Here is a 27,148-nt window from a genome sequence, read left to right as displayed (position 1 = left end):
CGAAATTTTAGGTAATAACATTGTTGCATTGTATGTTAATGACCATCCTTTTATAACCCCATTCAAAAGCAATTGGTCACTTTCTTTATCTATGAATAGACCATACCATAGCATAAAAAGAAACCTACCGGTTGCAATTGGTCGGCTTGCGATCTCGCTCGACGGTACATTTGAACTACTTCCAGTTTTTTTTAATTAAAAAAGGTACTCTACAAAAACGGAAGTAGTTCAAATGTACCGTACATTTGAACTGAAGTACTCTATATTTTTGTTTGACAGATGGCACTCGTTGGATCCGATCCCGCAGGCCCGACGTCCGGCGCCGGACGGCGACGACAAAAAACTCAACTCGAAAAACACGTTTCGGAACTGGCTGATCGGGCTCTTCAGCGGTAACGGCTTCAAGTCGAGCCGCACGTCGCTGAAAAAAAACGTGCTGGCCGACTACAACAACCTGAGCCTCAAATCCGAGAAAGAAAGTATAGTTTGAGCGTTCGCCGATTCCCAGATAACGATTGTGATATTTTCCGCAATTTTGTCGTTCCCGATCGGGTGGATTCTTTTTACAGCATTGCTTGTAGTCGCGTAGGTTTTTTGACCGTCCCCCATTTTTGTTTTTCCCCGTTGGCACTTTCCGATCATTGTTGTTGAAAAAAAACGCAAATGAGCAATTTTTACCGTACAAAAGCAGCCAGTTCTTAATATTTCTAACGCATAAACGAAATCAAATGTAAAATTATTCTTCGGTAAATATCCGGTTGAGTTTTCACGAAAAGTTGTTTCGGTTTCATATATACGTGATATATATTAATTTTTCAAGATAGTCAGTTTCCAATGAAGCGATTATCTTTTTCTTATAAAGTAAAATGATAACCCTACTTTGATAAACATAACCCTACTTTTATTTCGGGTTTGGGAGGTTGTAAATTAAGAAAAACTGGTGCTGGTTATTCATACTCTGCTTTTTGAAATGCGCAAACCTAGCTTGCATGTACAGCCGTAAAGAAATAATATTTATTGCACAAAACTAGATTCGCGTAGGCGCAGATTTTCTATGGGGTTCGGGTCTGGACTATATGAGGGCCATTCAATTAGGTCGAGAAGAAGAATGTTGAAATTTCCAAATCTACTATTACATCTTTTACCATATTCAAAATTATTTTTTCAGGATCTTTTTACTGAGACACCAACCAAGCTTCCAACAAATATGGCTACTTTTATTTACACAGGCTACATATTATTCCTTCAAACTTCTCGGATTTCAGTAAAATTTTCTCCGTTTTTCAGATTTTAATCATTCATATATTTCATAACTCAATATACGGGGGGTTTCTAATTAGGCTGGATCCGACGCAGGCGACGTTGTCACATTTACGATTTTTTCCGTAAACTACCAAAATTTCTTATTTTAAATAGAAAGGGCATGTTTTCGTTCTATTCTTAAAATTCTAAGTATCGAATGCCGTCAGTCGGTTTGAGCTTTTATTAAAATGTGCACCTTTTTTTTTTTTTTCAATTATTTTTAAACAGTTTTGATTGTTTTGCCTATCAATTCGTCAAAATCATTAATTAAATTTTGGTGTTTTTGTTGAATAAAACATACCATGGTACATCATGGCGTTTCACGGTTACCTTACGCTCAGAATGATTAAATTTTATTAGAAAAGCGCTTTTATTTCGAAAACTTCAATTTACCACTTGAGTATAGAGCGCCGTGTACATTTTCAAAATTCGAATTTAACCGAGTTTCCAAGATCCTGAAAGATCGAGGCCAAACCGTCAACCTTCTAAATAATCAACTATAGAGATAACCGAAAAACCGCCACTTTTCGATACAACTGGCAACAGCGCATGGGATACAGTCAAAAACCTACGACGCCCGATTTTTGGCAAGCGGCTATAAACAAAGGATCCGTTCGATCGTTCCGCGTCATTCTAGTCGTCCGAAAGGTCCGGTGAAGAAGAGGAAGAGGAAGCGCTATAACCATGCGACGATTCGAGAGGCTGTGAATATTTAGGTATTTTCGTCGGTTGGGGAGGGAGGGGGGGCTCGTTGCTCGAAATTGTCTTTTATTATTATTATTATTTTTTGTTAATTCGATTGTACATAATTCGCCTTAGTATTTTGTTGATTCCCCACCCCTGACCCCGCTCCCCCCTCCCCAAAGGAAAACTATATTTGTGTGTCTCACGTTGAGTGTCGCATTAGAGCTACAATACGGTTTTTCTTTTAATTTGGTACGCGTGCCAATTCAACTCGAAACAAACGACAACACTGGAAATTCAAATGTACACCGTGTGACAAATAAAACGACCCACTATACGATCCAGAAACCCGTAGGAGATACGAAAAAAGTTTCTTGGACTCTCCTGAAGATTTAAAATATTATAATTTTGTTGAGTTTGTTATTTTAAATTGAACGCCCTGTATATATCGATATTTTTGGAATCCTCGGTTAAAATAAAGGTCACTTTCTTACGAAATTTCTTATTCGAATTTTGCATAATTGGGGCAGAAATTGAGGTTATGTGTTTTTTTTTTCATATTTTGATTTCCCCATAAAAAATTGTGCTGTGAACGCTACTGATGCAGGTATTGCAATGAAAATTTAACCACAGACTAAGGAGATGGTGCACTATCGAATCAGTTTGGCAGATGCGCCTCAGCTTATACAGATAAAACCTATTGCTAACAATACAGGGTGTCCATTAATACGTGGAAATTTTGAGAAAAATTGACTCTACACTTTAATAGATTTAATAAAACTTCAAAACTACAAATAAAATATATGCTAACAAAAAACATGACGGCTATGAACTATTTAAATAGAAATATTAACCAAAACTTTTTTCCTCTCTCCTATAGGTTTTCAGATCATATAGTGGGTCGTTTTATTTGGCACACTGTGTACGTTAGTACGTTTTCTGGATTTACGCACCATTTTACCTAGCCATTACAAAATTTCACAGAGGTTAGCTGGGATCAATACGTGACCAGGTAGCGCACAGATTTGAAAATATTTTCAAATATGCAGTGTTGCCGCTTCTATTTAAACGTGGCAACATCTTGCGCGGTTTCCTTGTTATCTGTCGAAATAAAAAATAACTTCGGAAATTTTGAAGCAATTACCACCCTTGAACAAGTTTGAAAAGTTCTGCGGAACTTCTGGGAACAGGTTTTGGATTAGGGTGGTTCCGGAAACACAGTTTATTCAATAACAATTAAAAATTGTTGTAACATAGACAAAATAAACTTCGTAAAACCTCATTTTCATTTAATTTTGGGTTCTAATAAAGTATGACTTTCAAAACTTTGAATTTGAATGGGCCTGGTTGGAAGGAAAGATTACCAAAATTAAATGAAAGTCGTCGATCCCATCGCTCGGGATATGGCGTTTCATTTGATTTTCCGCCGTTTTCCGTTTCAAATTGAATTGGTACGTAAATATTTAAAAAAAAGAGAACTTCAAACAGGTCACTCAACATGATTCACTTTGTATACACAGGGCGTCTATAAAATGTGCGGACAAAACCAAGGATTTCAGAAAATACAGATTGTTTAATTTGAAATGGTAACTTTTATGTCAAAGAATATTCTATTGCTTTGCGGTTAAAAATTTGATTTATGAAAAAAAAATCGAATGGAAATGTTAAATTTGGGGAGGCGTTTTTGAGACGCCCTGTATATGGATACATAAGCGTGTGGGTGTGAATGTGCGTTACAGAGTCTGTCATCGACGAGAGGTTTCGACGTGCCATCAACTTATATATTAGTTTCCGTTTTAAAAAGATTATCCGCGTATGTACATATATAAATGTTATTTTAAATATTGTTTAATATAGGCGAGTATTTATTATCACCTTGGTTTTATTTAGTGCAGTGGACTTCAGCTAAACCCTTAAGAAACAAACAGGCCAACAATTAAAATTATTTATATGTGATGATGATGAACATTCAATAAAAGTTTGCTTTATATTTTTTGAATTTTTGGTAAAAATATATATTAAAATAATAATCTAATAAAATGGTGGCTAAAAAGAAACGTGACGAATACAACATTTTTTTTTGCAATAATAATACATACCTAAGCGTAATAGTTTTTCCAATATTTTAATATTAGCGAATTTGAATTAGATGCTACAGGGTGTTCTAAATAAACGAACATATTTGGATGGATTTCCTTAAATGGCCCACCATGTATGTTGCTGCATCTTTTAACGTCATCTAGCGAGAAATTTAGTATTATGTTTTTTTTATTTAGATTTTTTGAGGTTAGAATTTTAAAAGGAATTCAAATCAAAATTTAAAAATAGGGTTAACAAACGCATGTTGTATTCGTGGCGCTTTTTGAGCCACTCTGTGTACTTTGAAATAATTTCAATTTCATGACAGTTAGGGCTCAGGACCGCTAAACTCAACTGAGGTTAGAAATAATTTCAAGGACAGAAAAGTTTCTGAATTATCTTCAAAGAGCATTAAACATAACGTTTTGTGGCGGGCTTTTATTTAGAATGGCGTACGTAGGACAAATTTACTGGGCATAGGATGTGATACCATTGAAACCCTTTGGACTTGGGTTTCGGAACTGAAGCAAATAACGGGATGATTTTCAGGAAACATCGAGAACATTTGTAAATTGTATTACAGCCCGTGGAAGAGCCTTTCGGGCAATAAAACATTATGTTTTTGTCAAAATACCAGATTTTGTGACCTTTATTAATTAAATAAATTAAATATAATAAATTATATATTATTAATTATTAATATAAATTAATTAATTTAATTAATATTAAAATATTAATATTTAATTATTAATTCATAATTAATAATTTATTATTAACCAGGCATTAGGTATTTAAATAGTGTATACTTCGACCAGAATTGTAGTGCTTTTACAATCGAGCCTACCGAACAAACCCTTAAAATGGAATTTATCGAATATAATCTATAGACTGTTGTTTACAAATCGGAGAACAATTTTGTTGTTTCATTTTTATGAACGATTTTTAATTATATTACAAGTAACACACGATATTTACTGACGCAAAACGACTTAAAGACTGTCGTATCTTATGAATGATGCACATCAGAAGTGGCCATGTAACTCCCTTCTCCTCATTTACATTTTGTTTTCTTTTCAGGTATTGATAACAAAATTCAATAATTACTATTAGAGTAATTTTAATAATTATTACAGCAATTGAAATACTACTAGTGATTTACTAGGTTTCGGGCACTTTCCATGTCTTCTTTTATATTTTGAAGATTAATTTCTCTCAACTGTAGTGGTTCAATATTTTGAACCAATTCACGTAAGTTTTAGTCTTAAATTAATCTCCTTTTTGAGTCATAATTATTATTTTCAATTTTAACATTACACTCTGCGGAAATATATATTTTCTGGGGAATTCGGGATAACTATAATAGAGTTATCATTTAATTGAGTAGCTGAGGCTTTTTTATATTCATTTGGAATCATTGGACAATGATTAGATAAATTAATTGTTTGTGGAATACAGGGCTCGTTTTTATCAAGCAGATTGCTAGGGCATAAGGACATGTTCTCGATTTTACAGCAGTTTTCCTTTAGATTAAAGAAATCCTCTATCGATTTCAAAAGATCGGGGTTATTTATAACGGATATTTTGGTATGGGGTATAAACGGTAGAGATCATAAGACTTGTTAAAAATAAGGAGTACGTAAAATATAATAAGATCATTTTTAATCCTACCGACTGCTCCAATTTATTATTATTTTTTAACACGATATTTATTTTGTATACACACGGTATTTACTGACGCAAAGCGACTTAAAGACTGTCCTATCTTATGAATAATGAGCGTATTTATATAATTATACTCATCACAAGTGGCCATATATATGTAGACGACACAAAAATAAAAGAAATGTGTTGTTAATTTATTTTCAAACTTACCTGTAAGATAAATAGGGTACAGGTACTTACCGTTGCCCTTTGAACTATCCAGTGAAAACAGCCTAGTGTAAATACGTCCTTACTGGAAGGATCACAGTCAAATATCTCCGTAATATATGCAAACCCGAAGGAGATGTAGAATCTGCCACAGCCACACAATTTACGTTTGTGCATTTACATACTTCGTGCTTTGTAAAATATCACCAATAATGAAACCGTGTGTTACCAGTGGTGCGCTCACACACCATAAAATATGCGTTTTCTTGTATCAAATCAGGTCTATTTGAAAAACATTCTACTTTTACTTCTTGTTTGTCGAATTTGAACTTTCTTTTGTATATTTATGCATAAATAATATGTTACGTCTCATGTGCCGCAAAACATTATTCAATGTTTTTTTCCAGTGGTTCGTTTACGCACCAGTATTTTTTTGTATGTTTCCAGTTTTTATTTTTTTGACGCACGTAATGTATTCTTAGGTGCAACAAAATAAATAATTTCAGAGCAAAAAAGTATTTTTTTATTTCTTTTTTATGCTGGGGATAATATGGGTTAAGAACGGTACATATCACCTGATGTTAAAATAAACGCTTCTTTCTACAACGCTCAATCGAATTTAAAAAGGTCCGTTTACGGTTTAAATAAAAATTTCAAGTTTCCAAAAATATTCGTCAGGCAAGACCTACTTAACGCTGTACAAATATCTGTCGGAATGTCAAAACGTCAAAGCACTATATTTTTGGTCGTACAATAACTGATATTGTATTGTGTTTGTTTCTTAAAATGCCTTATATTTTTCATACTTTTTAACTAGCTGTTTGCTTTATATCACTCTCTCGATATCTCTGGCCATAATGGCCGTAGTTTACCACGCCGCAATTTGTGGCGAGGGGGTGGGGGGAAAGAGCGAAAAACCAAAAAGCGCCATTCAAACGTACTGTAATTAGCATACACATCAATACAAGTTGAACAGATAAATCTAAGAGTCTAGGAAATTTTCGATCCGACTAAAGCGGACCCATTGACATATATGTTAATTATTATTATTTTATAAACGTGATCGTGAAAAAAAAAATTACACTGTCAATAACGGGATACAACCTCTATACTTTGCATCAAATAAATGCTCCCTTTACACGAACAAGACGTATGCTTCTGGGGGCATATATGTACACGTATTTTTTTTTTTTTTAAATACAAGCAGCTAAAACGTCTAGGGACATTTTTTTTTTAAATCTACGAAAGAAGAACCGAACGCCCTCCTCCTCCTACGCAAAATTACTCTAGCTCGTATATATATATATTATAGTCACACAATACATTCTAAAAGTCGAAATTAAATTATTATTATTCATTATTATCCACAAAAAAAACACTAATTCTATGCAAAGTATAGCTTGTAAAAAACCACTCGTCATTCTCCTCCTTTACATACATGTTTTCCCTCGGACGTCGCGTCCGGGCCGTTTCCGGTGCGAAATCTGAACGTTTCATTAAACTGAAAAAAAAAACACACACCAAAATTTTTTTTTGCCTCTTACCTTTAAATAAATTTACATTAAAAAAAAATTAAATGAAAAAAGCCGGTCAAAATTCTAACGGTAACATTCGTTGCGAAAAAAAAAGTCAAAGCAAAAAAGATAAAACAAAAATCCCTGCTATACGGAAAGTAAGAGGGAAGGAAAATCATTTAATAAAATGGAATGGAAAAAAATAGAGAATATGTCAGTTCGGTAAAAAGAAAACGAAGAAGTAAAAAGTTTTTGGCAAAAAAAAAGATAATCGAAGCAAAATTAAAAAAAAATAAAGATAATTGTTGGGGAGGAAGGAGCCAAAGCTCAACAAAGCCTTGGTGTCAATTATAATTTTTTTCCTCTAATTGAAAGAACGGTAAAAGAAACTTCCATTTAACAAAATAGAATGAAAGACAAAAAGAAAATGGATAACCCGTGGAAATTCTAACGGTAACTTCGGTTAAAAAGAAAATTAAAGTCAAGCTTAAAGTCAAGCTGAGGCAAAAAGGAATGAAAACCAAACAAAAATGATTCAACTGGAAGAACAGTGAAATAAAACAAAACAGAATGAAGAAGTCGTCAACAATTCGTTTAAATAAAAAAAAAATGAAAAAGAGAAACGTCAAAGTAAAAAAAATATTGGATTGATATAACTAACTGAAAGAACAATAAAATACATTTAGAAAAAAGTCGTTAAACACTCTTTCATGGACAAAATTTTTAGTTAATTTAAGATGCGGCAAAAAGGAAAGCAAGAAACCAAGAAACAAAAAAAAACCGACATAACTAACTGGAAGGACAACAAAACAAAATAAAAAAAAAAAACTAAAAAGAAAACAAAGTAAACAAGTTTTTGGAAATATTTTTTCGAAAGGTTCGCACCTCAAACGGCCCGCCCGCGTCTCCGGTCCGCGCGCCGAAGATGAAGAAAGCGGAAGAGTCGGAAGGGGGTTGCGGGGGACGACCCCGACCACCCGCCGCCAGCGACGAGGGGCGGCGGCGACGGCGGCGGCGGCGGCGTTCCTTTTCGCACGGGAAACACAATGGCGGACGCGCGGGAAAATTTTTGCTTTTTTTTAACCTGCCACCCGGCGGCCACGCCCCCTTACTTCTTGGTCATGATCTTGAGGTACTCGAGGGCGTTGAGGGCGGCGTTCGAGCGCGCGTCCTTGGGCGTTTTGCCCGTGCCGAAGCACACCGCCACCGGCAACGTGGACAGTTGGACCAGGCACTGGCATTGCCCGCCGAGGGATTTCTCCTCCACGTCGACGAACGTCACCTCGAAGTTTTGCTCGGACGCGATCTCCTGCAGGAACTGCACGAAGCTGAACTCTTTGAGGTCCAGGTACTGAGAACAAAAAAAAAAAAGAGATAAAAACTCTTTTCCCACCCTGGTTCATAAAGTTCAGTTGAAAATGTTCCTCTTAAAATGCTCGTTTCATCTGGCATCAAAACAATAAAAAAATATCAAAATATTTAAAAACGTAGTTGGCTATGACATCACAATCTTTTTCTTTTTGACGCTTTAAGGTATAAACAAACTTTGACATTTTTGTTTGTTTTTGTTGTTTATCATATTTCTATTTAAAAAGTTCATAGTTGTCAAATTTTTTGTTAGTATATATTTTATTTGTATTTCAAATAAGTTTAAGTTTATATGAATTTTGAAGTTTTGTTCAATCTCTTAAAGTGTGTAGTATAGAGTCGATTTTTCTCAGAATCTCCACGTATCAATGGACACCCTGTATTATTAGCAATACGTTTTATTCGCATATATGAAAGTATTATTTCTTTTAAAGAAGTAGTATCGTGTCTTTTTTATTTAAAGAATACCTAATATTATCAACAAGTGACCACAAGGCAATTTTATATGCAAATTTCGAATAGAAAATTATTTTTATTCGGCACACGGTGTTCGTGAACCACGCTTAAATCTTTTTTTTTTCGCCCGACCAATTACCTGGAGTTCGTTTAATTTTTTCCCGGCCGACTGTTTCAGGCCCTTGTGGAACTGGGACACTTTTTGCGACTGCTGACTGCTCAGCTTGGTAATTTTGCTGTCTTTCAGGCCGATGTAGCGGGCGGACACGTCCACTGCGTTCCCGCCAAGCTGCAACAACACATTCAAAATCGAAATGCGGGACGCGTAAGTATTGTACGACCAAAAATATAGTGCGTTTATTGCTTTGACGTTTTAAGTACTTTACGGTACCTTAAACGCGGGACCGTGGTAAAACCTATCCGAACAGATAGAAGCGTTTATTTTAACATCGGGTGATACGTATCGTTCTTAAGAGTTTCATCTAAATTGCAATATATTCGTATATATTAAGAAGGTTCCGTCCATTAAATACCTAATTCTCGAGCTTTGATCCTGCCAGGCTGTTTTCACTGGATAGTTCAAAGGATAAGAGTAAGTCTTGTGCGCCGGTATTATATTTTTGTGACTTCTACATAGTTCTTCGATTTGTAAACAACAACAGTCTATATATAGATCATATTCGCCATAGATAAAGGTACGTCATAAGAAACATTTATCAGAATCTTAAAATGAAACGTTGTTTGAAGGTTTTTAACACTTTAAAATGTACTTATATCCCGCTTGTTAATATAGATAGATAAACTCCTAGGACTAATAAACAGTAGGCAAAGTTAATCACGAGGTCGGTTGTAAAAGCACTATATTTCTGGTTCAAGTATATGGCCCATTTCAATTCTGAATCTGACCACTTCGCGGTTCGGTTATCTGAAAACCAATAAGGGTTTTTCCACGTCTTCCTTTTGGAACTCGCAAATTTTAATGCACGCCAAACTTTCGAAAAATAATCATTGAATATTTTTTCATCAAAATTTGTGAGTTCCAGGTTCTACGTCACTCGATGTTACGAAAAAAAAAAAAAAAAAAAAAAAAAAACCGTTCAAGATAGGTTTTGGCTTTTTCGGCACGTTGACGCATAACCGAACTACGGGGCGTGTGTAAAAAATGCGAAATTTTCAAATTTTTTCACGAAAAAAGTTGGCCTTCGGTCACGAAATATGGGAGGAACGCCGCGAAATAATCAAAATTAGGACACGCCGTACAGGGTGAGTCAAGGGTAGAGCAAAGTTCTTTACGCGATCTTAGAAAATGTTAGGATGTATACAGGGCGGCTGGAAAAGGCGCGACGATTAAAACGTGCATTTTTAAAAAAAAACTGAATCCCTATATTTAAATTTTGTTTTGAATTCCTTTTAAAATTCTAAAAATTTTTCTAAATAATTGTAGACGTAGGACGTTATTGCTCTCTAAGAACGAAAACACAAACGACGTAAAACACTACAGGCCATTACCCGCCTATGCACCATTTAGAACAATTTACAAGCATTTTAACAACCAGATTTCAAGAGTTTCTGGATACGAACGCGATACTAGCCTTAGAACAAAAAGGCCGCTGCAGAGAATCTAAAGGTTGCGTCGAAGTATATCCTGGAAGAATGTAAACAAAGGAAACGCAATCTGAAATCAACTGATCAAGGAATACCGAAAACGCGATCGACAGATTTTAAAAATTTAGTTTTGGAATTATTTATTGACTTCAGAGGAAATACGAACTCTAGATAGTGGAACCAGAAAACTTCTTAATATGTACGGAATGCCACACCCAATAGGCGACATACACAGATTATATGTATCGAGGAAGCAGGGGGGGGGGGGGGGCTTTCAAGTCGGCTATATTCAACTTAGAAGAATAACAGACATATATGTAAATCTACTAAGAATATATGCCTAAGAAAAAATCGACAACTAAACTTCAGAATATCATTAGGGCTGCCAAGAAACCGGGATGATACGGAAGAAAAACAGAAAAGAGAAACAAAAGCGAAAATATCGAGTGAACTGAAAACAGAGGGGAGGAATAAACAAACAAAGACCAAGAAATAAATCCCAGATGCACCTACGGATGGCTAGCGAAAGGAAATCTTAAGGGTCAGACAGAAAGCCTAATAGTCGCGGCACAGGCCATTAATGCTCGATACTACTCAAAAAATATCCTAAAAAACGCAATAGACTCAAAGTGTCGGTTACTACGATGAAACAATGAATCGTATCCTCCCTGGTTGACCTATACTCGCAAAAAATGCCAAAAATATGCCAAAAAAAAAAAGAAATAATGATTGTCGCAGTGTTTTCTTTTTTTTTATAAACCTCCCGCTGTGCAACGACCTCAGACAGCCAAATTTGCAGGTCCCGGAACCAAAAAGGTCCAGCCACTAGTAACGAATTTCAAATTATGTTATAAAAACGATACCAATAATCTCAGACACCACCAAAATTTTCATTATTTAATTCCTTTGTCACCTATTTATTTTCAATAGCATACTTAAGGTGAAAAATATGCAGTTCAATTTTTTTTTTAATTGTCTGTTTTTTTTTGCGAACAAGCATATAAGAACTCGATTTAGTATGCAGTAAGTAAGACTTTAATACCAATGTTGAAAACTCAATAAATATCACTTTCACTTTTCAATAATGAATTGGATTGAAATGTTGAAAAAAATTGCATTGCAGCAATTGAAATGAAAAAAATTTTGATCATTGTTAATCATTTCTGTTTGTTTTACGTACTGCGATAGATGTTTTTATTTTGCAATCGGACAAATAATAAGTCAAAATATTCCAAAAATGTTATTAAATATATAAACTATGAAATATAAATTAAATATGTTCTATATACGAGGTTAGCGCCAAAATTTCCCCGGCCCGACATAGATGCAGCTTCAGTATCACGATAAAGACAAAGTTTCTATTAAATGTATATCTTAGTAGGCTGCGAAAAGAAAATTGAAGGCTTGCGTCAAATCATTTTTTATTGACAGCATTTTAAACAAGACGTGTTCGAAAAAATGTCGCACACAACGCAAATTGAGTATAGAGCAGTCATAAAGTTTTTGACAAAAGAAGGGTTAGCACCTAAAATTATTAAAGAAAGGCTGGATGGTATGTACAGCCAAAGTTCTCCTTTGTATTCTGTAGTGAAAGAATGGGCAAAACATTTTCGAATGAGGCAGGAGTCCCTTGAGTGATCGACGTTTAAAGGTCAAGGAAATCTCAAAAATTACTAAGATTTCTGATAGAAGTGTTCGTGGAATCCTGCATGATCATTTAGGTATGTAGTGCAAGATGGGTTCCTAAAATCATTTCGGCTATTCAAAAACAACGCCTTGTCGAGTGTGAGCGGATTTTTTTGGAACTCTGCCCGTCGGAATCGAAGCCTATTGCGACGGGAGATGAAACTATGGTTCTCTATCGAAAAAAGAATCAATGGAGTGGCGTCGCTTGGGTGAAGCACCTCCAAGAAAATTAAGAAAATTCAGAGTCTGCCAGTCAACAAAAAATGTGATGGCCAGGATCTTTTGGGATTGTGAAGGAATTCTTCTGATGGATTTAAAAAAACTAATACCACCGTCAATGGCAAATATTACGCAACATTATTACATAAATTGCGAGACTGCATACGTGTAAAACGTCGAGGAAAACTGACCAGAGGCGTACGTCTTTTGCACGATAATCCATTTTAGACTATGGGTTCCATCAGATAGATCATCCTCCCTATAGTCCAGATATGGCCCCCAGCGACTATTATTTGTTTGGATATTTGAAAAAGGACTTACGTGGACGGCTGTTTAACGACGAAGTTGAGTTAAAACAGGCTGTTTTAGTTCATTTTGCGGACAAACCAAAAGAATATATTTTTAAAGGGATTGAGTTGTTAATAAAGAGATGTAATAAGTGTATTGAAGTTAAGGAGGATTATATTGAAAAATAATAAAAAATTGTTACTCTACTTTGTTTCTTTCATATTCGGGCCGGGAAATTTTGGCGCCGCCCTCGTATGTATATATTTGGCCATGCGAATGCAGTCAATACACCCCATTACACCAGGAAAACTATCTATTTCCACAAATGTAAATAAATAAAATTTTATTGGCGGCCGCGATCACAAACATAAAAAAAAATCGAAAAGAAATTCGATAACTTAGTACCGCATATTTTTAGTTTAAAAAACTGTTTAATTTTAACTCTCGCCTTCGAATTTCGTTCTTCTTCTTCTTCTTCTTCTTCTTCTTAACGGCCTAGTTAGTGACCTTTTTTCAACCTTGGCTAGCAATTATTTCAAATTTGTTCCTTGGTGCACATCAATTATCAAATTTACAAGGTCCTTTGATGTCTTTCAATTTTTCGAAATCTTTTATTTCAATATATATATATATATCGATTTAGAGTGTCTTCCTGCATACCAAATTTTAGGTAAGGCTTATTAAAGTTTTTGTTAAATCGCGAGCTTTTACGTCATAATTTCAACATCGACATCAAGCCAAGGTACTGTCTCCTAGAAGACAGGTATGACTTAACAAGAACCAATGCAAGTCTTCGTACCCCATATTTACTACAATTGTTTCTGCAGCAAGCGGTGACAAATGCGGTCGAAGGCCTTGCTAAGGTCACTTGTACAATCCTGCGGACTGAGACGCTTATTTTCCATACGAACGAATTATTTTTCTTAAAAGGGGCGCGGTACCAACCTCTTCGTCGCTTTCGAACGCCTGCGGGTTGGTGCCCTCTATCGGCAGGTCCTGCAACGCCTGCCACATCCTGTGGGCGGCGACCCGTTTGGCCAGTTTCTTCGACTTGCCGGTGCCGACCTCGCGAAACTTCAACACCTGACACGCGATGGTGAACTGACGCTCGTGCGGGAGACCCTCCTCGTGTTCCATCTCGTAGAGCGGGGGCGGCCAGCGGCGCGACATGCACATCTCCTGCAGCCACCCGATCGGGTTGCCCATCACCTTGTCGTCGAACGGCGACACCACCTGGGCGGTACTGTTGAAAAACGAAAAATTTAAACCAAATTCGCGATAAAAAATTATTTTGAATTGATCAACAAAATTAAAGATATCAAAATCCCTTCTAACGCAAACACTTTTGATGTACAAAACTTATTTCCCAGTATATCACCTATGGATGTCATAGATTTAGTAGATTTAACCCTAACTCGGACACAGGTTAACCCATTGGTGAAACAAGATTTATTAGATTGCTTAATAGTATCTTTAGACCAAAATTATTTTGAATTTAATCAACCAATTTATATCTCTAAGGAAGGTTTGACTATGACTATGACTATGGGAAACCCACAAAAGTTTTTTATGGTGGCATATATACGTGGATAATGTCTTTGCTTGCTCTGCTGGAGGGGGGCAGACAATTATTTTTTAAATTAATTCATTTCATAATCGCATAAAATTCACTATCGAGATTGAACAGGACAACTCTATTAGTTTTTTAGACTTAACTATTACCAAAGCGCAAAACAAATTAGATTTTTCAATATATGATAAACCTTGACACAAGGACACACGTCATACATATCAGCTCAAATCACCCTTATGTACGCTAACTTCTTAATACGCCACCCTCAACAGAAAATTACATCAAAAAACTTAATATCATTAAACAAATTGCACTGAACAACGGCTACAATCCGTCCAACAAAACATTTGTCAAAATGGGGTTTAAAAATAGCTTTCAGAACTAATAACACAATAGGAAGATATTTAAAAAACAATAAAACGAAATGTCCAAAATCCCAAAAATCAGGTGTCTACAGGTTGAAATGTGGATCGTGTCCTAAAATTTATATTGGGCAAACAGGTAGGTCCTTCAAGAAACGCATTAACGAACATAAAAGAGCCTTTAAAAACAATAGTCTAGATTCTAATTATGCTACACACTTAAACACAGATAAACACATTTTTGACGACAATTTTGATATTTTACATGCAAAAAATGATCTAAAAATGCATTAAACATAATAAACTTCCATAAATAAAAAAATATATTGAAAATTTAAATGGGTGTTTTTTAACGGAATCGAGAGAATTCTTGATACAATTATTTTAGCAACTTTTAAGTGTATGAAGAAAGCGCGAAAGTGAATATAGTTTTATGCACATTTGTTTCCTTTTCCGACTTTTTCGTCGACTACAATAGAAATCGGCAGCCTAACAAAAGCTATTTTGTTGTTATCGATATTTATTTCCGAAAATTTCCAGTTCCCTTTTGGATATAGAAGACAGAGCACTAAATAAATTTTTTTCAATTTGCTCCAGCTTTAAAATGGTACTCTAACCATGGTTAACAGAAGGCAATCTTACATAAAAAAAATTCCACCATTTTCTCTAGACCGATTTACTAACTAAGCTACCCAATGATGCTGTCAGTCTGGCCAGACTACAGTTTTTGGAATTTGGAAAAACAATTATCGGAATCAAAATCTGTAAATAAATTAACATTGAATGGTTTTCACAAAGACAGAAAAGTAAAACTTCAACAGCACATTATCAGAGAAACACCAACCTAACCAAAGATTGCTAAAGTTCTCCTGCGAAATGAGCCCAGGGGCGGTAAACACTTACATATCGTTGGACCCTGGAGTCCCGTTCGTTTGATTGGCCTGCTCGGGCGTCTGCTTCCCGACAATCAGGTCCAGGAGGTTTTTGGCAGCGGCGTGCTTTGCGTCCTTCTTGGACCTACCGGTACCGGTGGCCACAAGGTCGTTACTCAAAAACACCCTGTACCTAAAAACCGGCTCGTGGATCGCCCCTTCGATTTGCACCAGCTCGTACTTCGGGGTGGATCCCCTGCGACTCAGCAACTCTTGGAGAACGGACACCGGTGTCTTGCTGTTTATCCCGGACATTTCCTGCGAGTAAACGAGCTTCGCCTCTTCCGCGAGGGTTATGGTGCTCGTCATCGTGTGTTTGGGATTTTTACCGCGTCTCGGGTGCATCAGACTGACGGGGTGCATCACCGGTCCCGTGGGGTGCATTATGGCCATGTTCGGATCCATATTCTAAACTGAAGGACAAGAAAACAGGAGATATAACGAGTATTACGCGAACAACCGGTTTTCCTCCCCCTTCAAAATGGCGAAACAAACCCTAACCCTTAACCGCTTGCAACGGCCACCATAGATACGAAATATCGTTCTAAGGATTAGGTGAAAACAAACCAAAGTTGCGGCGCCGTAAATTTAAAAACAATTCCCGCATTTCAAGATCCAGTTTGTCAAAAGAAAATACTTACCGTTTGTCAGCGAACTTCGAACGTGTGTTACAAACAGATAATAAAAACCGCTAACAAAAAATCGTTGGCTCGTAGAATAATCGAGGCGTGCGTCGTCGGATTGGCGACACGGCGCATTCGCAAAATTACGGACCACGAAACACCGCGAGGACAACATTCTCGTGTGCACCTGACTGACGTCACCGCGTTACCAATCGTTATTTTGCCGAATTTTGCTTACGTTTGGACGGGAAAATCAAACTTCGTTTATTCATTAAATGGTTTAATAATAAGTATATACTTTTGTTCGTACAATAAAAAATGTTATGTGAAATTATTTCTTACCTACAACTAATCCCAATTAAAGACCTGTACTACCTAGGTGAAGGAAAGACACTTAACTACGTAAAATATAAAAATACTGAATCCCTACCCTTTATTTTTCCTAAAATCATTTGTTACGACGATCAAATCGATTTCACGCCATTCCGTGACGTAAACATAGGCAATCCGTGACACTGTTACGCAATCGCGCCCCCCAGCGATAACCTTGGATAAAAAGTTGCGATTTCTGTGATGTGTGCCAGTGTGTGTCAAAATCTCGGTCAAGTTTTCCAAAATTTCAGAGATTACAGATAACATCCGAAGATAGCATCAGAAATTAGATAAAAACCCGCCGAGATGGTGTAAAAAGTTTCATTCTAACCACTATGTTAATCTTAAACATTTAAACTACAATCCTATTGGGAGGAGAGCGATCCCTTTAAAACATCTCCTCTTCCTCTTGCAGTTTGACGATGTCGGACTTATTGAGGAAGTAGTAGGTGGGCTGACGTCCTTTCAAATCCTTCACGACCCTTTTCGCGCCTGACTTGATCAACACCTTACTGATCGTTTCCATTTTCTCGACTCCCATCGCGTAATGCAACGCTGTCCGTTCGAGCTACAACAGCGCCATATGACGTCACAATTGAAGCGACTCAACCTGAGCGGCCAAAAATCCAGCGCCAAGAATTCGAATAAAAACGTCGGGAAAATATGGAATAACCTAAAAAGCATTTTCTTTGAAGAATTTTCATTTTCTTCAGTTTTATTTCACACGATAGTGTAATCCGTAGTGAAATATCAGCAACGCGTCAAAATATATGGCATCGTGATTTGGGCGAAAGATTCGGAGAAACGTGCCCAACTTAAAGCGAAACGTTAAGAAGAAGAATCATTGTGATTTCGCGTCATTTCATTTTGAATGTGTTAACGATTTCAGGATTTTCTCATTGCCCTTCGGCGTTTTTCAAGGGTGATTTGTTTCCGTCTAAACTTTATTAACTATAGCTGGTGCAATATGTTTTGGTGTTGTGTTCCTGTTGTGCAATAAGGTGGTTAAAAGGCTGTAAGTATATCCCATTCTGTTTACAATGTAATTAATGTATATGATGGTAACATAGGAGGAGAAAGGATTTTTATATTGACGTTTATTTAAAAATAGAATTGTTTTTTGCATTACTGAATGCAATAGTTATTGATAAGTGCTTAGGTACATCGTATATTTGTTGTGAACATTTTGCCCGTATTGTTACACAAGCAAAATTGTAAATTTAGCTTTCATTTCTTCAAAGGTCTATCGTATCGATAGCCGTTCCAATTCAGATGCATATGTTATTATTTATAACTAAATTAAGTAAAGTATACAAAATGTGTCTAGTATTAAAAGTTTTAAATAATAAATGTAACATATTAATATCTGGATTATAGCAAAGTCGGTTATTTTTTGTTTTCAGAAGAAAACCATCACACTATAAGCTGAAATTGCTTAACTCATATAAATATATATGCTAGTTGATTGACTATCAGTTTTGATTTCGAAATATAATGAAAACGGCGATATGAAATTACCATTAAAAATTGCATGTTGAGAGAAAAATAACATTACCTTGACATTGACATTGACCTTGTTGTCACTTTTTTTTAATCTGTGATTCCTAAGGCTCCCGTTGGATATTGTCAAACTATTTCGACAGAATTAAAAGATTGGAGGATAGGATCATACAAAGCTGTCATCCGTCTTTTGCGAATTCCCTGTGCTTCTTTCAGAACCGTAAAAAAAAATTGTGCCAGCTATTTCAAGACAGAATTTTTTGAAAAGCTCTCTTTGTACTCCAAAGTGACTGGATAAAGCAAACACGATTCTTACAATCGTCGTTTGGAACCTATACTAACGAAACCAGGCATTTTGTTTTTTTTTTTTTCAAAAAAGTTTTTTTTTTGTTATTATCCAAAAATATTATTCTTGAAAAAAAGAAAGAAGTGGGTACAATAAAATTGTCAAAAAAAAAGATTTTATGTATTGTAAAAAATATTAATATAGTCTGGAAGCAGCCGAACAATACCTGACCGTGGTAATAGGTATAATACCCTAAGGTGATCAGGGAAACGACTCTGGGAGCTGCCAATTCTACGAGGAGTCAATGGGTTTGATATAAACCGGAGGAAGCACAATAGGTCTGCTGAGTCTGCAGTGCCGTACATACGATTAATCTATACGGACTTTTACCACTAGGTATACGCTCCATTGCAGCTCTCAGGATTTTTAGACGTATTTCCGAAAATATTCGGAATAAACCAGTCAATAGGGCAGGGTATAATAGTCAGGTCGACGTTCGCGTGACATTCTCAGGTTGGCATATCTGATTTTTGGCCGGGACCTCTCAGCGAAATGCAAACTTACGTTATCACCGATCCTCAGGGTGTCCGGGAAGGTATTGGCGAGGTAATCGACGATCTCCTCCTGCTGACAGAGCACCGCCACGTGGAGACAGGATCGGCCGTAGTTGTTTTTACCGATGGCGAGGAGTTTGCCGCTACCCGTGTCGTTCTCGTCGGCCAGAAGGTGCATCACCTCGGTCAGCGAGCCCTGCCGCACCGCGTGATGGACCCTCTCCCGTTTTTCCTGCGGCAAACCGATTTCCGTGGCACAATTGGAAGAGTGAGAAGAAAGAAGAACGTCGTCGAGCAAGAAAAATTGATTTTTCAAAGAAACTTCCGCAGGCTACTGTAAGACTATTTACAAAACAAACTGCCATCTCGAGCAGCTAATGAAATTCGATTTGAAACCGCAAAAATCCTTAAAAAATCAAAACCTCCGAAAATAATATTACAAAACCTGAACGTATTGCCCAAAAATATCCAAACAAATAGCTGGGGGCCATATCTGGACTATAGGGAGGATGATCTATCTGTTGGAGCACACACTCTAAACTGGCAGCTTGTGCAACACAAAAGACAAGCCTCTGGTCAGTTTTCCTCGACGTTTTACACGTATGCAGTCTCCCAATTTATGCAATGATGTTACGTAATATTTACTATTGACAGTGAATTCCTTCACAATCCCAAAAGATCGTGGCCATCACCTTTTTTGTTGACCGGCAGACTCTGAATTTTCTTGGAGGTGCTTCACCCTTACGACGCCACTCCATTGATTCTTTTTTCGATAGAGGGTCATAATAGAGAACCATAGTTTCATCTCCCGTCACAATAGGCTTCGATTCCGACCCACAGAGTTCCAAAAAAAACCGCTCACACTCGACAAGGCGTTGTTTTTGAATAGCCGAAATGTTTTTAGGAACCCATCTTGCACTACATACCTAAATAATCATGCAGGATTCGACGAACACTTGTATCAGAAAGCTTAGTAATTTCTGAGATCTCTTTGGCCTTTAAACGTCGATCACTCAATACCCCCTCTTCCACAATCGCAACAATATCTTCCGTTATGACCTCCGCTGGTCGACCAGTTCTTGGATCATCTTCAAGGGACTCCTGCCCTATTCGAAAACGTTTTGCCCATTTTTTCACTAGAGAATACGAAGGAGAACTTTGGCCGTACACACCATCCAGCCTTTCTTTAATAATTTTATGTGCTAACCCTTCTTTTTTCAAAAACTTTATGACTGCTCTATACTCAATTTGCGTTACGCAAGGTTTCAATTTTTTTTTCGCAGCCCACCAAGATATATATTTAAAAGAAGAAGAAGAAGAAAGAAATTTTGGCGCTATTTAAAGGTCGGCCTTTAATGTCTTTAAAAATCTTTAAAATGGAAATGAGTGGGTTCCTATCATAGGAGGCTAAATTAACTAAACTAAAAGGATGAGAATTTTCGATTTCTTTTTGGATGGATTCGGTTCATACACGAACAAACACACTACTAAGTACACAAACCGCTCACCTCGAACGCCAGCACGGACTGTAGAAACGAAACCGTCTCCGATTGGTTCTGTTTGGCCACCGCTTCAACGATGGACGTGTCGTCGTCGTCCACGATGTCGGTGATGTGGTCGTAGCCTTCGAGGAGGAGCTCGACCAATTTGGCGGTGTCTCCTACGAAACGCCACCACGTTCAGTGTGGAACCTTAGAATCGCGTTTCTAGCCAGCACAAACGTGATCGGGAAGGCAATGAATCCAAGGGCGTTCAAGGACGAAACTTTACCCGTGGAATACGCCTCTAGTTACCATTTTTATTTATCTTACTTACGGATTAGAACATATCCAAGACGAATTATCGAAAAGGCCTTTTATTCACTAACGGAAGACGGGGATGATATTGGCAAACGCAGAGGGTTAATCTTATGGATGCAGTTTGTTTACTCTCTAATTGACCACAGACTTTTTCGAAAAGTGCTGGTACAAAATTTTAGTAGGCAATTTCTAAACAAACATGTTTAATTTGATTGATTGATTTGATTTGACGAAAAGCTATATTAAAAAAAAACGTTTTTTATGGGCCTTGTTGACATGATTATTAGTAGCTAGTATTTTAGTTTACATTTTGTGTAGTTACATTAGTCAAATTTCGTGTAATTTCAAAGGGTGTTACAAGAAATATTGGCCAAACCTTTGGTCGCCACGTGGAGCACGTATCTGTCGATTTCGGCCGTGTTGTCGGGAATGTTCGCCTGGATACTGATGTCCCTCGCTGTCCGATACAACTCGTCGCGGTAGGCCACGCTCATTTCTGTTTCGAGGAGCAGCTGAAAGAGGGCGTTCCTGCCGTGGGTTCGCGCCGCAGCGAAATGTAGCATGCTCTGGCCGTGCTCGTCCTTCGATTAAAGTGGTGGCATTAGGAATAAATCGGAGAAATTATCAATAAAAGCAGCGGCTGTTGACATAATGCCAAAGGATCTGGTCAACTGGATCCTGAATCCAAGGAAAAATGTGGACATTACAGACTTATAGTCTTACTTTCACATGCTAGCAAAATCCTCTACACGAAAGATGAAAGAACTTTCTAAACATCAGACAAATCAGAGAAAAGGGACGGGAATTAAGTACTGAACCTGATGGGAGGACCACCACATCTGATATCCCTGATTCGGATATCAGCTTAAGACAAGGATGTACACTGTCACCACTCCTTTTCAACATTATGTAGTGAATGAATACGTTATGAGAAACGTTCTAAAATATTGAAAAAATGAACTTGCCCAGCCAATGGAATTACTAGAGAACGAAGGCCTGGATATGAACCATGACAATATAAAGGTCATGATCGTAGCTAGACAGTGTCAAGTGATAAACCAGTGATATCTGAGAAGAAATTAAGAGACGATGTGAGGTGTCAACAAACAAACCCGGAAAAGAGCTGAAGGGTCAGCGCACTGAATCCTGAACTATCAAGGAACAAGATCGCTGGAGACGAAGAAGTAGATTACAGACATATGTCAAGGTGCGATGATGATAACCTGGAGCGTCTCGTAGTGTACGACAAGAAAAAAATGGCGGACCAAATTAAAGAGGTTACTAATAGTTCTATCATGGAAGAAGATGGAGGGAAATTGTACATAGACCGGCAAGCCAACAGTGAAACTGTACTGACCACGACCCATCTGGAAAGAAGGTATCGAAGAATAAGAAGAAGAAGATTTTAGGAAATATCATTCACGTCCATTTCTCATCTAACACTTCTGTTTTGTTTCCTCGTCCAAAGAATTATTTAAGTCTTAGTTCTTGAACCACTTCAAACTACTAAGTTGGTTGAAAGTTGAGGCCACCATTGTGAGTGTCTGCCCTTGAGTATATTATGCCCTGACTTGTTTATTGCACTTTAGGATTCTGCCTTTAATATCCAACGTACGATCGAAATAATCAGCACTAGTGACTGATATATATGTGTCTCTGCCTTCATACACTTATTCCTAGATTTTATGCGACAACCAAATATCTGTTACCTGTGTTTTGTGGCAAGGTTAAGACATATTTAACTTGTTTATTTTTGATAATCCCTAGGTGCTCAGGTTCCTTTTTCTTTTAATTTCGGATGTTGTACAATTTTATAGTACGCCTTTTTCTTGTATTTTAAAAAGATTACAATTTTCGTTTATATACCAATTAACAACAAAACTGATTTTTCACATTTTCTATTGTAAAAAAAATCACATCATAATTGATGATACTTTGCTATGATATAATTAGTAGAAATTAGTAGACAATAATTAGTATAATAATAATAAAATAAATAATAAAAACGTGAAAGGATCATTTCGGTGAATAGTTGCAATAAAAGAGTGAATACAAAATGAAAACATCTTCCATATTAAGATATGGCGCAGCTAGAGTTGTTATTTAAAATCTGATTATATCACTGTTCCAGTGTCAAAGCGCCCTACACCTTCAATAATAATAATTTTTTGCGTCACTTACTCGGCTCATAGAGTTGAAAGCCGACTCCGCCCCCTCGTCGTCGTCATCTGGGTCGACGGTGACGACATCTATCGACGCGGGTACCGCCTTGTTGTCGTTCACCATCTGCGGACTGCCGCGTACGATCTCCTGGTGAAATTGCTCCTATAAATGAACGGCACAGGGGTGGGGAGATGATTCGATGGTGTGACGATCTAAGGGCTATGTACCAAGTACGTTAACTTTAATGTCAATGTTGAAAATATCAACTTTCATTTCAATATTGAAAAAAAAAATGTTTAATTTAACTTCAACTTAACTACACAATTTGCCGTTACAAACCTGTAAGTACAAAAAAAAAAAACAATACACCTTTTTAGTACATCAACATGTTTACTTACTGTTTGAACGTTTAAACTAGAATATTCCTTCCTGCAATAAAAGATTATCCCAGGATTCTCAAGGTTTTCAGTTTTTGGGACAATTATGGCTATATGCCAGTCAGTACCAGCAAAACCATCCATTTTCCTAAATCCGGATATGTTGTTGATTACAAACTTACAATTGCTTCTCACGGTTCGTTTCTTTATCTGTTTCGGGAAAATTTATTCTACGACTTTCTGTGACCTTCACGTCTGACAAACCTGTGCCATTCTTTATACAAAAGGTTATTTCTGATAATGACAATGACAATATATATATATATATATATATATATATATATATATATATATATATATATATATATATATATATATATATATATATATATATATATATATATATATATATATATATATATATATATATATATATATATATATATATATATATATATATATATATACAGTGTGTCCAAGATAAGGATGCACAGCATGGGGATCTCGGAAACTATAAGAGATACAGTGTCGGTTAAATTAGACAAAAGTTGCGCATTTTGATACCGAACAAGATCCCGTTTTACAAATTTGAAAATTATAAGCCGTTCCGGAAATATCCGAGAAAAACCGAAATATTGCGATTTCGTTTTTATTATTTTTTAAAGCTATTTGAAAAGATATGAAAAAACGGAAAACACTTTTCCATTGGCACTTTTTAATCTCTCCAAATTGACGTTAACAAATTTTCATTACAGCGTTTCGATTCCATGGAACCACCATCAACTTTGATTTTTCTTATGGGACGGAAAAAAAGTACACACAGTATTAGGTTGTGCTTTTCATTGCGAATTCAACGATGTACGATACAATACGGTTACTTATGTTTTTATCCAGAAAAATGGCTTTTTAATACATTTCTAGTATTTAAATGGAGTAGGCCATGACAAAATGACATCCAGTCAATTTCAATGACACATTAATTAATGTTATTTGTCTTTGTTATCAGTCGATCATAAGTTTATTCCTTTAGTTATTGTTTTTGTATTTTTATTGTTGTTGTCTTTTTCTAATTTATTTTGTTCTACAATGGAGGGAGGTAATTTTACAAACGAAGAAAAATGTGATATGCTGTCTTGCTACATCTGATGCCAAAGAAATTGTGTGGAAGCCGAGCGTATGTATTCTAACAAATACCCAGAGCGGAGACAACCTGACAAGAGTATTTTTCGGCGTTTGTTATTTAATCTGAAAGAATATGGATCATTTAAGAAGCCTGCATTATCCCGACAAAAACCTTCCAATGAAGAAAACCAATACATTATTTTACAATCTGTTATCCAAAATCCACAAACTTCTACCAGAGAAATTGAAGACCAGAATGGGGTAGCTAAATCTACAGCTCAGTTTATTTTAAGGAAAAATGAATTTAAGCCTTACAAATTCAGAATATGTCAAGGATTAAAACCGGGTGACGACGAACGACGTAGACATTTTTGTGAGTGGTATACCAGGATGTGTGATGAGAGTTTTAATTTTCCATATAAAGTGATTTGGTCTGATGAAAGTATGGTGACCAATAACGGTATTTATAACAGGCGCAATACACACTATTGGTCGCAGCAAAATCCACGTGTTAATAGACTATCCAGACATCAAGTTCGCTTTGGGTTTAATATTTGGTGTGGGATTTTTGGTAGCAAGATTATAGGCCCTATTTTCTATAATAATTCCTTAACTTCCGAGCGGTACCTTGACATCTTGAGGCACGATTTAGAAGATGCCTTAGATGATTTACCGCTAGGCGCTGTGCAAGGCTGCTGGTTCCAACAAGATGGTGCCCCAGCCCATAACTCCAGAGAAGTTCGCCAATATTTAACTGAACGGTTTGATGGAAAATACATTGGGACTTACAGTGAAACACCTTGGCCTCCAAGGTCCCCGGACTTAACTCCCTTGGACTTTTTCTTATGGGGCTACATAAAAAATGAGGTATTCAAAGAATGTTTTGACAACGAGGAACAATTACGTCAATCAGTACGAGCAGCGTTTAATAAAATTACTCCTGAAATGTTAAGTCGTGTTTTGGAGTCTACCGTGAGACGGGCGTACTTATGCCTAGAAAATGGAGGTCATTTATTCGAACATTCGTTATAGAATTTGTTTTTCATTAACTTGTTGGATTTAGTTGTTATGTTAAATGAACAGTTAGAGTTAGTAAATAAATAAACACATTAACTCGAACTTGTCAACCATTTTCTTTTGTCTTTCATCGTTCGGATCTCATGGCCTACTACAATAAAATACTAGAAATGTATTAAAAAGCCATTTTTCTGGATAAAAACATAAGTAACCGTATTGTATCGTACATCGTTGAATTCGCAATGAAAAGCACAACCTAATACTGTGTGTACTTTTTTTCCGTCCCATAAGAAAAATCAAAGTTGATGGTGGTTCCATGGAATCGAAACGCTGTAATGAAAATTTGTTAACGTCAATTTGGAGAGATTAAAAAGTGCCAATGGAAAAGTGTTTTCCGTTTTTTCATATCTTTTCAAATAGCTTTAAAAAATAATAAAAACGAAATCGCAATATTTCGGTTTTTCTCGGATATTTCCGGAACGGCTTGGAATTTTCAAATTTGTAAAACGGGATCTTGTTCGGTATCAAAATGCGCAACTTTTGTCTAATTTAACCGACACTGTATCTCTTATAGTTTCCGAGATCCCCATGCTGTGCATCCTTATCTTGGACACACTGTATATATATATATATATATATATATATATATATATATATATATATATATATATATATATATATATATATATATATATATATATATATATATATATATATATATATATATATATATATATATATATATATATATATATATATAAAGTTTGTTTTTCTGTAAGCTTAAAAAACATTTTTTGATACCTTAGTGCTGAATATTTTTAGCAAATGCATTTTGATTTCTGGTATTTTTTATATTATTTCAATTTTTGAAATTTACAAGGTCACTTGCTATTTGGAGTGTTCTCCTACTTACCAAATTTTAAGGTATATGAAATTTCTCCCAAATGACGCTTTTACATCACAATTTCAACATTGACATCAAGTCAGAGGCCTAACCTAAAAAATGGCAATTTTCACATACCAGCCAAAATATATGAGAAACTTAAATGTTCGCCCATGTTCATACGTTTTTAGGCAACCAGATAATCAATACATCAAAACTCACCATTCTGCGAAGTTGACGGAAAAGAAAATGAATATTTGAAAGATTTTTACCTAGCTTGCCAATGGGATCTGAGCAATTCAAAATGTCACCTAAGGTAACGCCCAGGATCTTGCATCTCATGCCACATGCTGCTGCTGCTACTGGACACTAGATTGTTGTAGATTATTTGCTGAAAACCACGCTTTGGCCTTAGATAAAATATATCTTTCAATATTGCTCAGGGTAGTGATGCTCCTGTTTGAATTAATTAACGTTGTGTCGTCAGCAAACAGCACAGTCTCAGTATCAGGCAT

At 36.3% G+C, this 27,148-nt stretch overlaps 3 protein-coding genes across 9 annotated transcripts in view; 1 reads left to right on the top strand and 2 right to left on the bottom strand.

Moving 5' to 3' along the window:
- The window catches only part of LOC132702835 (receptor-type guanylate cyclase Gyc76C-like), a 41,695-nt gene extending 37,853 nt beyond the window's left edge, over positions 1 to 3,842 (top strand). For all 5 annotated transcript variants that reach the window (XM_060671650.1, XM_060671648.1, XM_060671653.1 and 2 more), the window contains one exon: positions 280 to 3,842. In XM_060671650.1, the coding sequence (XP_060527633.1) occupies positions 280 to 490 (211 nt within the window). In that variant the 3' untranslated portion in view covers positions 491 to 3,842. The remainder of the gene's footprint in view (positions 1 to 279) is intronic.
- A 2,751-nt stretch (positions 3,843 to 6,593) lies between these two features.
- LOC132703783 (RISC-loading complex subunit tarbp2-like) lies at positions 6,594 to 16,670 on the bottom strand. 2 transcript variants are annotated; one of them, XM_060673253.1, is made up of 6 exons: positions 16,579 to 16,670; positions 15,909 to 16,350; positions 14,016 to 14,313; positions 9,412 to 9,561; positions 8,561 to 8,799; positions 6,594 to 7,435 (listed from the first exon to the last, which is right to left on the bottom strand). In XM_060673253.1, the coding sequence occupies exons 2-6, from the start codon at positions 16,340 to 16,342 to the stop codon at positions 7,285 to 7,287; spliced, it is 1,272 nt and encodes a 423-aa protein (XP_060529236.1). In that variant the 5' UTR covers positions 16,343 to 16,350; positions 16,579 to 16,670; the 3' UTR covers positions 6,594 to 7,284. The 2 variants fall into 2 exon arrangements, 1 of the variants encoding a protein (XP_060529236.1); XR_009619143.1 differs by lacking the exon at positions 16,579 to 16,670 and having other exon boundaries at positions 7,302 to 7,435; positions 8,334 to 8,799; positions 15,909 to 16,560.
- Positions 16,671 to 16,823: 153 nt separating this feature from the next.
- The window catches only part of LOC132704129 (uncharacterized), a 50,184-nt gene continuing 39,859 nt past the window's right edge, over positions 16,824 to 27,148 (bottom strand). The window contains exons 13-17 of one of the 2 annotated variants that reach the window (XM_060673928.1): positions 23,253 to 23,381; positions 21,448 to 21,652; positions 20,781 to 20,932; positions 19,283 to 19,504; positions 16,824 to 17,500 (exon numbers count right to left, since the gene is read on the bottom strand). In XM_060673928.1, the coding sequence (XP_060529911.1) occupies positions 17,321 to 17,500; positions 19,283 to 19,504; positions 20,781 to 20,932; positions 21,448 to 21,652; positions 23,253 to 23,381 (888 nt within the window). In that variant the 3' untranslated portion in view covers positions 16,824 to 17,320. Of the gene's footprint in view, positions 17,501 to 19,282; positions 19,505 to 20,780; positions 20,933 to 21,447; positions 21,653 to 23,252; positions 23,397 to 27,148 lie in introns of both variants that reach the window. The other variant, XM_060673927.1, reaches the window with a different exon arrangement.

Source organism: Cylas formicarius, unplaced genomic scaffold (genome assembly GCF_029955315.1).
Source record: "Cylas formicarius isolate icCylForm1 unplaced genomic scaffold, icCylForm1.1 PGA_scaffold_6__28_contigs__length_40554024, whole genome shotgun sequence".
Taxonomy (NCBI): Eukaryota; Metazoa; Arthropoda; class Insecta; order Coleoptera; family Brentidae; genus Cylas; species Cylas formicarius.
This window is presented reverse-complemented; position numbering and strand designations above follow the sequence as displayed.

Coding starts and splice junctions, on each gene's coding strand:
- LOC132703783 (XM_060673253.1), bottom strand. CDS start 16,342: ATGGATCCGAACATGGCCATAATGCACCCCACGGGACCGGTGATGCAC. Junction 14,314..15,908: donor ACTCCAGGGTCCAACGATAT/GTAAGTGTTTAC, acceptor GTTTTTCAACAG/TACCGCCCAGGTGGTGTCGC. Junction 8,800..9,411: donor AAAAATTAAACGAACTCCAG/GTAATTGGTCGG, acceptor TTTTGTTCTCAG/TACCTGGACCTCAAAGAGTT.